Below are 14,343 nucleotides of genomic sequence, written 5' to 3'. Positions count from 1 at the left end.
ATAGCCAGGTGTTGTGGCAGGTGCCTGTAGTCTCAGCTACTTGAGAGACTGAGGCAGGAGAATCACTTAAGCCCAAGAGTTTGAGGTTTCTGTGAGCTGTGATGCCACGGCACACTACCTAGGGCAACAGCTTGAGGCTCTGTCTCAAAAAAAGATTTATAACATCTAAAGAATGGGGCACTACAGAACTTGTGAAAATGAGTTAGGACAACATATGTTTAAGGAAGAAATTGATACAGTTGGCCTGATATTCTTTTAGAAAGTTGAATTTTCTTCCACTCTCTTACAGTATTTTTCAGATGACACTATTTTTAAAGTGGAAATCATGATTATTTGGTCTTGTTCTTGACCAAGTCTTGCGTACTTACTGATAATTTTTTATTTATGAGGCAGTGTGCTAAATTTTGCAAGGTAGAAACAAAAATAAGATTCAATTTCTTGCCCTAAAGAGCTTAAGTCTAGTTGAAAAGACAAAGCATTAACAAATGAAAATTAATGGTATAAAGTAGGAACATAAAAGTTGTTTTCACACAAATGAGTGGTTGCCAAATGAACAGAGCATAGTAAGTGCTCTGGAAATTCAGGGTACCCTGAATTGGGTACTGCATTGCTGCTGAGTGATCAACAGCACTCACAAAACAAGCTGAACCGCACAAAACAAGCTGGTCCACTTATCCCCTTTCCCAAGACCAAGTTTCTGATAAAGATCCTTTCCCCAGTGTAAAAATATAAAAAATATGTTACATCAGGCCACCCAAAAAACTTTATCTTTTATATAGTCATGGGGGGGAGGATATAGGAAAAATAGTTGCAATGAGAATGTAAATAGAGATTTTTCTTCTAATTCACATATTTCAAACAAAGAGGGTTAGGTCAGGTGTCGCAACCAAAGCTTAATGGCTTCATGAGTTAAAAACAAAAATTGTGGCATACCTTTTATTTCAAGTGATGATTTCATCTAAAATTAGGTTACAGCAGGAAAGTTATGGCTCATTTTACATCCTGGAAGCTTTAAATAGTAAATTTTATCTGGAAAATGCTTTGATTTTATAAGTTGTTTTAAAATGACCAGATGTGTCTTTGGAGTTCTCCGGAGGGCAAACCACTGATTAGTTTTGAAATGCTATCTATATTTTTGTTTGAAAAATAAAGTCTCAGGATACTAAATTGGTTCACATTTGTTAAATGTTGTTCTGAAACTGTCTGATTGTCCAGTTGGTATTATCTTGGTAGTATCATGCCCAAGTTAGACTGATTCATGCACTCGTATCCACTAACATTCACCTTCTTGTCCTTAGCCGGCATAGGAAAATAGGATATTTGGGAAAGGTCTAGGAATTTGATGGCACAGAATTGGACATCTAACCTTACAGCAACTTTAAGCCACCATTTTTTTAGGAACCTTTGTTCAAAACTGAGAGGTAGTTAAAGATTGCTAAGGTAGTTAGCAAGCTAAAAAGGTTGTTTGTAATGATTTGTCACTACATATACTATTTAGAGAGAGAGACGCCCTTTGTCTCCACTTTATTCTCGAATTAGTTGGTATACCACTTGCTTAGGCATGCTTTCTAGAAGTGAACTCAGTTCACCTAATTTAAGAACAAGTTGGTATTCAGTTTTGCCTTGAATCTTATCTTTACTCTTCGGTGGCTTTCAGACTGCAGTAATGTAGGAAATCAGTTTTGTTTGCAAATGAAATAAAGTTTGAGTGTCTCCTAGATTTGAGCTTCTCTAATACTACCCCCTCCCTCCCAGTCAGTCTTAAAAGACCAGCTTGTCCTGGGGGTACTTCTGGCTTCTGTCCAGAGAATAATGTCAGCCTTGGTCCAAAAATTGCTTCAAAAGTAGTTTACTTTTTTTCCTACAATAAAATATTTACCATAATTTAATGTCTTTAATACTAAGATTTTTTTCATATCCTGTGATACCTAGGACAAATGAACTATTGCAAAGATAATTTTTAAAGATAGAGTTTCTAAAATTTTTCATACTTAGGAAGCAATTGCAGAGTCAGAAGTATTTTACATGAAAATGAACATTTTTGAGATTTTTTTTTTTTTTTGAGACATAGTCTTATTTTGTCACCCTCGGTAAAGTGCTATGGCATCATTGCTTACAGCAACCTCAAATTCTTGGGCTCAAGCAATCCTCTTGCAGCTTCCCAGGTAGCTGGGGCTACAGGTGCCTGCCACAATCCCAGCTTGTCCCCAGAGACAAGAATCCCTGAAATCAGGCGATCCACCCACCTTGGTCTCCCAAAGTGCTAGTATTACAGGTATGGGCCACAGTGCCCAGTGGGACATTGTTTTTTAAGTCTTTCAGAAACTTTTTGGGGTTCCTTAGGCAGGAACTTGGACTTAGCCTTTTAAATACTGTAGTATGTACCAAAAAGCACAAAGAAAAGGGCACCTGGCTTTCTTTTCTCAAAATGTCCCATGGTAATGGCATGAGTATAATCATGTGTACCTTTGTCTGTGTACCCAGGATACCACTAACTTAGGTTATACCAAAATAAGTTCTATATACTTGTAATTCTACTGTAAAACAATAAATTTAGTTGAAGCTGTACTTCCTCCCCTTCAAAACATCAACCATCATGGAAGTAACTAAACTGAATTTAGTTTTACAGTATTTTTTATAGACTCCTTTAAACGTAGATGCTATTAGACATACTCATTTGTTTCCTAACCTAGTGTGATATTGGACTTGTTTCCTTTTTGCTTTGTGGCCACAAGAAAAACATACTCCCTAATCAGTGATGTGTGAATTTATTTTGTCTAAACAGGTTCTGTGACTTCTTTCTCAATGTCTTTGACAATGTGCTGTTACTAGCTTGGAGTATTTTTCTTAATATGTTAGTAACTAATTTTGTCAGCTGGTGTTTTTAATGCAGCCACCTTTGGACACAGAGCACTTCAGAAAGCTCCTGAAGTGACGCTGCAGACGCAGGAATCTTCAGAGCTGTGCTCTTATCTGTGCAGAGACGTCTTTCTTAGTCTCTTTCTCTAAATTTCAACCTGCTTCCCTCTTCTCTCAGTGTAGCACTTCCCATTCCCCTTCCCTGATTCGTGGCCTTCTCCTTTAGCACTAACAGTCATGTTACTTACTGCATGTTTTGTTTTTAGTGTCTGTCTATGTCACTAGAATGTAAGCTGAGTGAGGGGGGTTGGTGTCTGTTTTGTTCTCCAGGGCTTAGAAAATTGTAGGTCTCAGTAAATATTTCTTGAATGAATGAGAAATGTGGTATCTAACCTTCATGAATCACCCTTAATGGTAGAAGTATAATAGAGAACTACCTGTGTCCTGCTTTTCTTTTTTTTTGCAGTTTTTGGCCAGGATCAGGTTTGAACCTACCACCTCCAGTATATGGGGCTGGCGCCCTATTCCTTTGAGCCACAAGTGCCACCGCCTGTGTCCTGCTTTTCATCCATAGCATAGATATTATGTGAATACCTTAGAAATATAGCTATATCTGCACAGTTAACTAAAGGGATACTTTATATTTAAACTAACATTATTTAGAAGAAAAAGAAGGATTTCTGGAATGAATGTTCTAAAATTGGCTTCATCTAGGAAGAGTTATGAAGAGACTACTGTTGAGCAGACAGGACAGTGTCCAGGACAGCATGATTAGCCGGAGGAATAGAAGGATTTCTGAAGCAAAGTGTGTGACGGAGGCAATGGCTGGGGCTGAGTCAGACAGGACAGTGTCCATGACAGCACGATTGGCCAAAACAATAGAAGGATTTCTGAAGCAAAGGGTGTGACGGAGGCAATGGCTGGGGCTGAGTTAGACAGGACAGTGTCCATGATTGGCTAAAGGGAGTAGAAGGATTTCTGCAGCAAAGAGTGTGACAGGCAGTGGCGGGGGCTGAGTTAGACAGAATGTGTGCAGACTTGTTTTTCTCTGACCAGACACTACTGAGGGAAGACTAGGAAGGTGAGGGGTATTGGTGAGGGCAGCCAGCTCTGTGAAGAATCAAGAGTAAAGAGATTTAATTGATTATGCAGGTGTCTGGGAACTAGCAGATTATCAGGAGAGCAAAGCTAGTAGTCAAAGTCATGTAGAAGAGAGTTTTTACACGTCGTGTATTTCTAGACTGTAGGGAAGCCCACAAAGGTGAATATGGCTTAAAGCTCAGGCTGTGGCAGTGTAATGAAATGGACAAATAGGAATAATTTCTAGGGAATAGTACAACAAAGCTTGGAGGATTTTTTCCATGGTACAGGCTTCAATAGTTTTGCAATGGAAGCATTCTAAAGAAGACTGTGAACAGACAAGGATGGGAATGTAGATGACCTGCTCTTCAGTTTTGTTAAGTGGGATCATTTTAGAAAGCTTTCCTGTAGGCATTGAGAAATTGAGAAACTACATAAGTTTCAAGAAGCATTTTTCTTTTGTGTCAAGACTAGTGATCGGTTCTGTTGACTTGGTTGTATATTTTAATTGAATAAGACAGGAAACATATAAAAGAGTTTTAAAATACAGTATAAGCAGCAAGCTGACACATACTTATTAGTTAATGGAATTTTCATCAACCCACTTGAAACACCATGTTATTCAACATGAACTAACAAAACTTTCCTTCTTTGCTCACTGTTGAAAGTATATCATTCTGCTTTAATGCTTTCCCTTCTAAATGATGTCTCATGTTTTTAGATAAGGTCTTCTGCTACTCTCTCTGTGCACATGTCTTAAATTTCTTCTTCCTTCTTTGCTCATTTGAGAGCGTTTCCTCCTTAGGCCCAGGGTTTATAAGCATAGAGCACCCTTTTTCACTCCATACAACAGCAGTAGAGAGTGACAGCTGTCTTTCCATGCATGGAACTTCTCCAAAGACCAAGCATACACTAAAGATTGTTAGTCCTCACCACAAGCTAGGTGTTACGTTCATTTTACAGATGAGCAGACTGAAGCTGTGGGAGAGGAATTGACTCCACCCAAGTTATAGCAGGTACTTGATAGAGTTAGGATCATGCCCTAATGTCTGATTTGAAAGTCCACACTTTTCCCATCACAGTCTGAAATCATTTAACTTAAACATAATTTTTTTGATGTACCTTTTTGAGCCAGCCATGTATTTTTTAGTTTCTTGCCAATTTAAAGTTTTTGTGATTATGGCTTATCTAGTAAGTTTAGACTTTTTAATCTAGTGAGATGTAAACATTAAAATTTCATGTCTTATGTCAAGCCTTTACAGTCCACCAAAAATAAAACTTTTTTCTTCTTCCTTTATTTACTTATTTATTTATTTTTTAGAGTGGATATGTTGTTGCTGCCTTTTCAGAGAATGCTTTAGCTTTTAGGTTATATGTATTGGAGTAAAAGTACTTTTCCAGTTAAAATGCAGCTCAGCAAATAACTTATGGAATACTTGCCATGTACTAGCTAAAGATTAAACAGTGTCTTGGGGGCACAACAATGAATAAGGTGCTTGGCCTTAGGGAGCTACTTTGTATTCTAGGAGAACAGAAAAGCATGTAAAAGATAAGTCTCTGTAGTCACTGCCCCAAGATGGTGCTCCCAGTGACCAAGGCCTTGTTATACATTTCATTTAACTGAGAGTGTGTTAAAATCAAATTCTAAATGTAGAATTTTTCCTAGGTATGCCTTGCAATAGCTCATTATTCCCAGCCAACAGACCTCCAGCTACTCTTTGCATTTGAATATGTTGGGAAAAAATACCACAATTCAGGTAAATATGAAAATATTAAATATTGTGACTAATTTACATGTATAAATTTTACTTTGTTTATCAGAAGCCTCCAAATATATGAGCTTTAATGATTGTAGAATTATCAGCTTCCTACCTAGTGGAGAAGTAAGCACTACATACTAAAAGAACCAATAATTGGTTAGACTATTTCTTGAAAAATAACCAGGGAGAACCTATAAGCAGCTATAAACATGGGCTTACACTCATGTTAAATATTTTACCTCCAGTCATTGGCTTGTATTTTATGATGAGGAATATATCCCCCACCCTTTTTAATTAGTACCTTGAGTTAAAGTAATCTTATCTTTTAAGAAAACTAAAAAAGTAGGTCAAAAAGCATAATCTTTTCTGGCGAGGTATAATTTCATGCAGAATCTGAAATGATTAAAACTTTTTGTGGGCTTCATTAAGATTCTCAGATAATTGACTTTGTATTATTGAATAACAGTGATGGAAGGAGGATGAGACTCTGTCCAAAGGACAGGTGTATTCTAGGCAGTTTTTCTGAAAGTAAAATACTTTAATTTACGTACCTATGATGGCCATGACATCATCAAGGAAAAGTATAGATAATTGTGTAATCCGTGCTTTCTGCTTACATACAAATGTAATTCTAATAAAACCAGTTTTAAAAATCTCTTTAAAAGATGGAGAAAAACAGAGGCCATGTCTCCTTTAGCCCTGTTGTGGGTTTTAGTGACTGCAGATCAACTAGCCAATTGAAGCACATATTCTCTCACTGTTTAAGCATGAAAATGATTGTATATTAATAATGAAAAAATTCATCTACTCCAGCATGGTCTGAGTTTTATAAATTATTAATCATCCTGGAATTTTATATTTTGTTATTGTAAAACATGGTAGTAATTTAAATAATCTGTATAGTGAAAATATATTAGTGTCATTATATTGTAAATACATTAAAATGTGCTATCAATACACAGTATCATCAGATGTGTATAGTGGAAATGCACTTCCATTACTTGAAAAAATATTTATCAACACCTTAAAGTTGATATATGAAAATATTGCCTTGCAGAATAGCTCTTATCTTAAAGTATATGCCGGCTCGGCACCTGTGGCTCAAGTTGCTGAGGCTCCAGCCACGTAAACCCAAGGTGGTGGGTTTGAATCCAGCCCGGGCCCACCAAACAACGACAGCTGCAACCAAAAAATAGCCGGGCATTGTGGCGGGCACCTGTGGTCCCAGCTACTCGGGAGGCTGAGGCAGGAGACTCGCTTGAGCCCAGGAGTTGGAGGTTGCTGTGAGCTGTGATGCCATGGCACTCTACCCAGGGGGACAGCTTGAGGCTCCTGTCTCAAAAATAAATAAATAAATAAATAAATAAAGTATATGCCTATAGAAATTGGATAACAGAAGTATTTGTGACTTTATTTTTCTTATAAAAATGTACATAATTAGGTTCGAGGAATTCTTTAAAATTTGTTCCTTAATATAAAGTAAATTCACTTATTGTCTAAAAATAAATTAGCATACATCTTGCACTGTTAGGTAAATACTCCTTTGGGTCATCATCAGGCCACAGAACATTGATCGCTAGATCATCTTCAATAGGATCCTCACCCACAATCGCAAGAGAACAGCTAAAAGGAAAGTTCCAGGAGGTGCAGGAGTTGTAGGAGGAAGTCTTCAATACCTGCTTAATTGGTTTCTCATGCAAATGGTTCTTCATGCTTTGTTTTTTCAGGTAGAAATTATTTAGTCCAGCTGCACATCCATGACTTCTGCACTAATATGATCACTTGGGCTCAACAAATACAGTAAACTTTCTATACAGTTGATAACCTGATGCCTGCTTAAGTTTTCACATTTTTCTTCATTCTTTGTGGGCCTCTCTGGTTATAATATTCTTAATATTATAAACCCATATTTATTCTTAATATTATCAACCCATAGGTCTTCTACTAGGTTTTTAAAATTTACATTATTCAGTTCCTCTATTATATAGCTTGTTCATAAATTTTGATGATTAAAACTTAAATAGTCAGGAATTTTTTTTATATACATCCTTCAGACAATTACTTCATAAACATTACACTGGCCATAGTTTTGTTACGATTCCTCATAGGGTGATATCCTTTAATATCCTTCCATGCTGTTACAGAAGCATAAACTGCATCCTTAAGATCAAAAGAAGCCTGCAGTTTCCATACACTACAGTCAGAACTCACTAATTTGTGAGTGAAAGATGCCTAATATTCTACTCTTGAACTTCTGGATGGCACCTTGATTCATTGGCTGGATTAAAGAAGTCCTTTTTGCAGGCAGGTAGGTGACAAAGCTGTGTCCACAACTAAGACCTAAAGTTGAAGGAGCTCTTCTGCAATGAGAAGAGAATCTTGTAGCTGGCCTTAGGCATTCTAAGATTTTCTTTCATAATCTGGCATCACATGAGTAAAAGCTGTCTCTGGAAGGTTCTGCTGTCATCCAGACACTGCTGTGAGGGTCCTGAGCATAGTTAGGTGCTTAGCCTGGGCTGCACACACGTGAGAGGCATAGACAGAAACGGCGATGCTGGTTTTCCCTTTAAGTTAAACCAGGAGGATGCTGTGTTCATCAGTCAGGTCATTATTAGGCAAATAATGTCAAAATAGGACACATTCTTCATTTTACAAAATTGACAAGATGTCAGATTATGCTTCTGGACTAACACTTTGAACACCTCATGAAGTTACCTGCAGGTTCAGTGTCAGCCCCTCTACTTCATGACAGACTTCATGCATCCAGGTGCTGTGATGTACTCCGAAATTATAAGGAAATTTCACATCAGAAATGCTACATTTTCAGTAACATTTATTAATTTTTACCCTTTTTATTAACAAAGATCTTGGCGTTAGGTTTTCTTTTCAACACTTATTTCAAAAACACAGGTCACACAATCCATTTGGAATAGTGTGAGAATTTTTAAGTTTGTTGCTTATCAGTTCCTTTAAAATTTTTGGTGTAGTGACTTTGATCAATCCTCTTGTATCTCAGATATGCCATAGGCATCAGAATGATGTTAGAAGCCCTAAGAAATCCAGCCATGTTGGCACCACCACTGGCCACACAGTCACAATCTCCCAGTGGGAACCACTTTGTTGCTCACCTCTTTTGAACTTATTAATGATCACTGTTGTCGTTTTACCGTCTTTCTTCTCTGTGACTTCTGATGTCTGCAGTATCATCAAAGTGTTAGGATTTCTTTTTATATATTGACTACTTTTATTATCTTTCCTGTTGTTTGGGGCTGTGTTTAATATCACTGGGGCCAACTAAATGGAAACTCTCTAAAATAACCTCAACAGTCTAGAATTAGACTTCTGAACAGAATCATAAAAGACAGCCAAGGTCAGGAGTGTTTAGTATCTGGTTTCATTTTTAGTTTGCTGAGGAGCTATACCATAAAACCTCAGTCAGGTGGCTGTCAAGAAAGCTCAGATGACCGACCCTGTCAGTCTGGTGCTGTGACCCCACATACCAATACACTTATAGAACAGGCCACTGATGTCAGGCCCTTGGGACTTCTTGGAAAGCATTAGAATTTCTAGGCTAAGCCAGATGAGTATCTGAGTACTCATTGATACTGTAAGGAGGTCTCATTGAAGAAGATACAGAACATATAAAAGGCCTGGTCCCCACTGTTGAGAAATGTACAGAATTTGAACAAGAGAAACCTATATAATAGCAAACAATATAGGATTCTATAGGTACCCTCACTTATATTCAGAAAAAATTGTCTGAATTAGATCTAGAGGTTAAATTTGGCCGGAGAAGCAGTCTTATAAACAGTAGTGTATTCTTTTTTTTTTTTTTTCTGAGATCAATGGCTGTTTTTATTACAAAAAGAGAGGCTCTCAGACAGCCTGTGCTTCCTGATGGGAAGTACACATTCCTGCCCACAAAGTCATCTTGCCAACAAATAAATAAATGAATAAGATCTGAACCTGACCCAGCTCCTGGATCCAATTTTCAAAACATAGAGAGGACAGAGGAACATGTGAAACTACACCACAGAGAAGCAGTCAGCAAAGTCCAGATCCTATAGAACCAGGGATGCAGTGTCTTCAACAAACAAGATGTGAGGGGAAAGGAGATGGAGCAGATTCCAATAGATTAAAATTTATGGGATATATCATCCAACTGATTCAAGCTATAAAATTGTATGAGACACTCAAACAGTAGTACATTCTTAGCCTAGCTTATTAAAAAGTCTGGAGCGCAGAACACCAAAAGTATTCAGTTCTAGACTTTCAGCCAAGGGGATGCTACCAAACTTTTATATACCTCTTAAATTTTTGTGTGTGTGTTCTATATATTAATACTCCTTTTTGGGAGGTGATTATCTTACTGTGTGGCTAGAACCTCTGTTTCAGTGATTAATAGCAGTAATGTTAGCAGGCATTGTTCTGTCCCTGCTTTTAATGAGGATACTGTTTATTCTATATTCTTGATAAATATCCTTTATCGAGTTAGGGAAATTCTTTTTTAATCCATATTCCTAAGTTTTTTTTTTTTAATCATGTAACAGATATCAAACTCTATCAGACATTTTTCTGTACTTATGAATTGGTTATATGTGACCTCATAAGCTTTTCCCTCTTTAATTTAGTCATATGGTTAATTACTTTGATTTTCTAACACGGAATAGCTGTCTGTGTTTTGGTGCTGTAGAACACTGTTTAGATTGGGCATTGCCTGAAAATTCTATGTAGGTTTTGCATTCTGGAGAGATCACAACTCCCAAGGTGTCTCACAACCCCTACCCACTGTAGCTGTGTTACCCCAGAAGGGACTGAGATGAAATGGGACCCCAGAATATGGACTTAGAATTGACATTTTAATTTTTAATGAGCTCTGTTAAAATCAGAATTACCTGCTAATTTTGATCCCACTTAAACTATTCCAGATTCCTAACTTGGTACATAAAACTCTTCATGGTGTAGAGTAGCCCAGTGATGGGAATGATCTCTCATCTGTGCCAGTCAGTAGGTTAGCCACTAGCCACATGTGGTGAATGTGGCTAGTATAACTGAGCAATTGAATTTTTCATTTTAATTCCAGCTTAAATTTAAATGGATACATATGGCTAGTGGTTACTCTTTAGGGCAGTACAGATCTAGAGATTAGGCCCCATCTTTTTTTTTTTTTTTTTTTGAGACAAGTTTTGCTCTGTTGCCCCGGCTAGACTGCCATGGCCTCAGCCTACTTCACAGAGGACTCCTTCCTCCCGAGTAGCTGGAACTACAGGCACATGCCACTGTGCCCAGCTAATTTTTCTATTTTTAGTGAGATGGGGCACTCTTGTTCAGCCTGGTCTTGAACTCTTGAACTCAAGCAGTCCACCCAGCTTGGCCTCCCAGAGTGCAGTGATTATAAGGATGAGGCACCACACCTGGCCTAAGCCCCATCTATTATAATTTCCAGCCTCTCTTTGTCCTTCTCCTTCTCTTACATCCCTAACATGCTAACTGTATTTAATTGCATGATGTTATACAATTGACTGTGTTTTTTTAGGTTCTTTTCTGCCCAACATGCCTACCTCCTTCTCTCACCAGTCACCTGGCAACTGTGATTCATTTCTTAGGACTCTGTTCAGAGGTGGTCAAGTCATGAATCCTTTCCTGCCCCAGCTTCCCCCTCCCACCCCAGAATCAGGGGGCCCTCTTGTGCCTCTTTGTTGTACTCAGAGATGCAGTGCACTGTGAATCTGCTCTTACTCCCTGCTCTCCTGTTAGCATTCTCAAGGTGGAGATAAACTCTTATTCATCTTTGTACTCTTAGGCCTTAGAACGTGGTGGATTCTCAGAAGATACCTGACTTCTATCAGGAGTTAAGTTACCAGTAGTAGGAAGGGACATGGCATGTTCAGGGGCCAGTTTTGCATGGCTACAGTGGGTAATGGGAACTAAGTCAGGTGAGGGGTCTCTGAGGCTGAGAGAAGCCATTTAGGTTTGCTTGATTGAATTTGGAAAATGGCATGAATTAACCCTGGGGTCAAGAGACTAAGCCTTGTGAAAGTGTCTTTCAAGGAAATATGTATTGTGGCCAGCTACTGCCTGGCTCGCATGCAGCAAAGGCTCCTGTCTGCGTGTCAGCTGGGAGACTCGCCACAGTGGCACCTGCAGCAGGAAGACATTGGACCAGGACAGGCTGTGCTTTCTGTCATTCCAGATTGCCAGGGTAGATATGGTGGACTGTAGGGCACCTTCTGGTCACTGTGCTGGTACTCCTGAGGCTAAGGAAATTCAAGTTTAGGCCCATCTGCTGAAATGTCTGTGGGACCAGCACTGGAGCAAGCACAAGGAACCTTCTGAGCTTTTCAAGGAGAATTGAGTAGATGTAGGAAATGAATTTTCTAATAACTAGATAGATGGAAAGTTGGTAATAAAAAAAGATTCGGAGGGCTCAAGAACAGATGATTGTTGGACGTGTTCATTTTTTCAGGTAAAAATGTGTGGAAAAATAAGCTAATAACTTGGATTTCCCCCAGAGTTTGGGGCAGGGCAGTGAGGAAGGGAAAGGAATCATCTCTGTTAGAATGCTGAGGGTGGAGACATCTGAAAATTAAGGAGAACTTAAGTGGAGAGGAAACGTGCAGCAGCATTCCTCATTATTTGGGAAGGTGGTCAGTAATAGGAAGGAAGAAAAATGTCTAACACAGTAGTGGTCAGACAAAATCAAGTGAAAACCTTTGAAATCACATTGACCTGTTTATGTTTGAAGGCAGAGGAGAGAGAGCCAGGAGGACAGAAAAATCAGAGATGTATGAGGAGCTGGGAAGGAGCTGGATAGGGACAGGGACAGGAGTAAATGAGTCCCTCGTAGATGGATAAGGCGGGACTCTGAGAGACGTGAGAGAGGAAGTGGGAGGAGATGCCCCGTCCGAGTGTGTGTGAGAGGGGACGAGGGCTGCGTGAAGGGGGCTGTTGAGACAAAACCAGTAATCCTGCTTTCTCCTACAGCCAGCAAAATAAACGGAATCCCCTCAGGAGATGGAGGAGGAGGCGGCAGCCCCAAAACTCCACTGTTTGAAACTTACTCAGATTGGGACAGAGAAATCAAGAGGACAGGAGCTTCCGGGTGGAGAGTTTGTTCTATTAATGAGGGTTACATGATATCCACTTGGTAAGTCCAGTTTCGTGATGTTACACGGAGCTGGAAGCACATTCATTATGAAGAATAATCAAATTGCTGGCATTGAGAACTTTAAGTTATGGTTAATGGATTATTTGTTTTTAATAATGTTTTAATATTTTAAAGATTGATATCCATTGAAAGTTGATAATAATTTCTTACTGTCGTCAGCAATCTTGCAGTATTTATGTGCATTTTGTTTTGTTACTATCTTTTACAATTGGTTTGTTCAGAGCGAGATCCAAACACATTCAAGTTGAATTTGCTTCATGTCTCTTAGGCCTTTTAATCTACAATGATTTCCTCTCAGCTCTGTTTCACTTACTGTTTATTTGTTGACAAAACCAAGTCTTTTGACTTGATGCCTGTGGCTCAAGTGGCTTAAGGTGCCAGCCACATACACCTGAGCTGGTGGGTTCAAATCCAGCCCGAGCCTGCCAAATGGCAATGAACAGCTGCAACCAAAAAATAGCCAGACATTGTGGCGGGTGCCTATAGACCCAGCTACTAGAGAGGCAGAGGCAGGAGAATCGCTTGAGCCCAGGAGTTGGAGGTTGGTGTGAGCTGTGCTGCTTCGGCACTCTACCCAGGGCAACAGCTTAAGGCTCTGTCTTAAAAAAAAAAAAAAAAAGCTAGGTCTTTTGTCCTGAGACTCACTTTCCATATTCTAGATATTCAGGTTTATCTTCATGTCCTTTCACGTGTTCTCTCAGGCTGGCTGGCTATGTCCTTCTCACTGTGATGCTGCCTGACCAGTGGGCTCAGAGGATGTCTGAGGACATCCAGGACTCTAATCCATCTAGTAGCAAGTCCTCCTTTTATATTGTTTATTTATTTATTTATTGCATTTTTTGGCGGGGGCTGGGATTGAACCCGCCACTTCCTGCATATGGAGCAGGTGCCCTACTCCTTTGAGCCACAGGTGCCGCCCTATATCATCATTTTAGATTCCAAAAATAGTTTTCATTGGGAGTGAGAATCATTGCCCATGGAAGATTGTTCATCTTCTAATTCTGTCATCTTTCTGCTTTCTACAAAACTTTTCTCTTACCACCTCTTTAGTACCCTCTAATATAGTTTATTCAAGCAAAGCAGTATAAATTCTTTTTCTCCTTTTCTAAATAGTTATCTCAAGAGTAAAATGGTTCCCTAGATCCTCCAAAAGTTACTAGGAATTTATTTTCTAGATTTATTTAATGTCATTTATTATTTGTAAATTTTTTAGAGTGCTTTGTTTTAAGATCATAGACGTCCTCATTCATTCATATAGATAAACAGTTTTTAAGTGGAAAAAAAATTCACTACCATGTTGTTACTGGTTGATCCAGTACCAGGAACTTCTAGGGGTACAGTTCTGGAATAGTGTTTGGGGCACTTAGCCCATGTCTAGGGTGACCAGATGTCCCAATTTTGGTGGGACAGTCCCGCTTTTCAACAATTTGTCCCACGTCCCATGGCGTTTTAAAAAAAGTCCTGATTTTTGGGCTC

At 38.9% G+C, this 14,343-nt stretch overlaps 1 protein-coding gene across 2 annotated transcripts in view; it reads left to right on the top strand.

Annotated features, from left to right (window-relative positions):
* Nucleotides 1–14,343, top strand: part of MTMR10 (myotubularin related protein 10) — a 64,941-nt gene that overhangs the window by 19,490 nt on the left and 31,108 nt on the right. For both annotated transcript variants that reach the window (XM_023507621.1, XM_003801018.3), the window contains 2 exons: nt 5,606–5,696; nt 12,684–12,846. In XM_023507621.1, the coding sequence (XP_023363389.1) occupies nt 5,606–5,696; nt 12,684–12,846 (254 nt within the window). The remainder of the gene's footprint in view (nt 1–5,605; nt 5,697–12,683; nt 12,847–14,343) is intronic.

Source organism: Otolemur garnettii, unplaced genomic scaffold (genome assembly GCF_000181295.1).
Source record: "Otolemur garnettii isolate 467f Iridium unplaced genomic scaffold, OtoGar3 scaffold00194, whole genome shotgun sequence".
Lineage (NCBI taxonomy): Eukaryota > Metazoa > Chordata > Mammalia > Primates > Galagidae > Otolemur > Otolemur garnettii.
The sequence above is the reverse complement of the archived record's forward strand: the minus strand, read 5'-3'. Positions and strand labels throughout refer to the sequence as shown.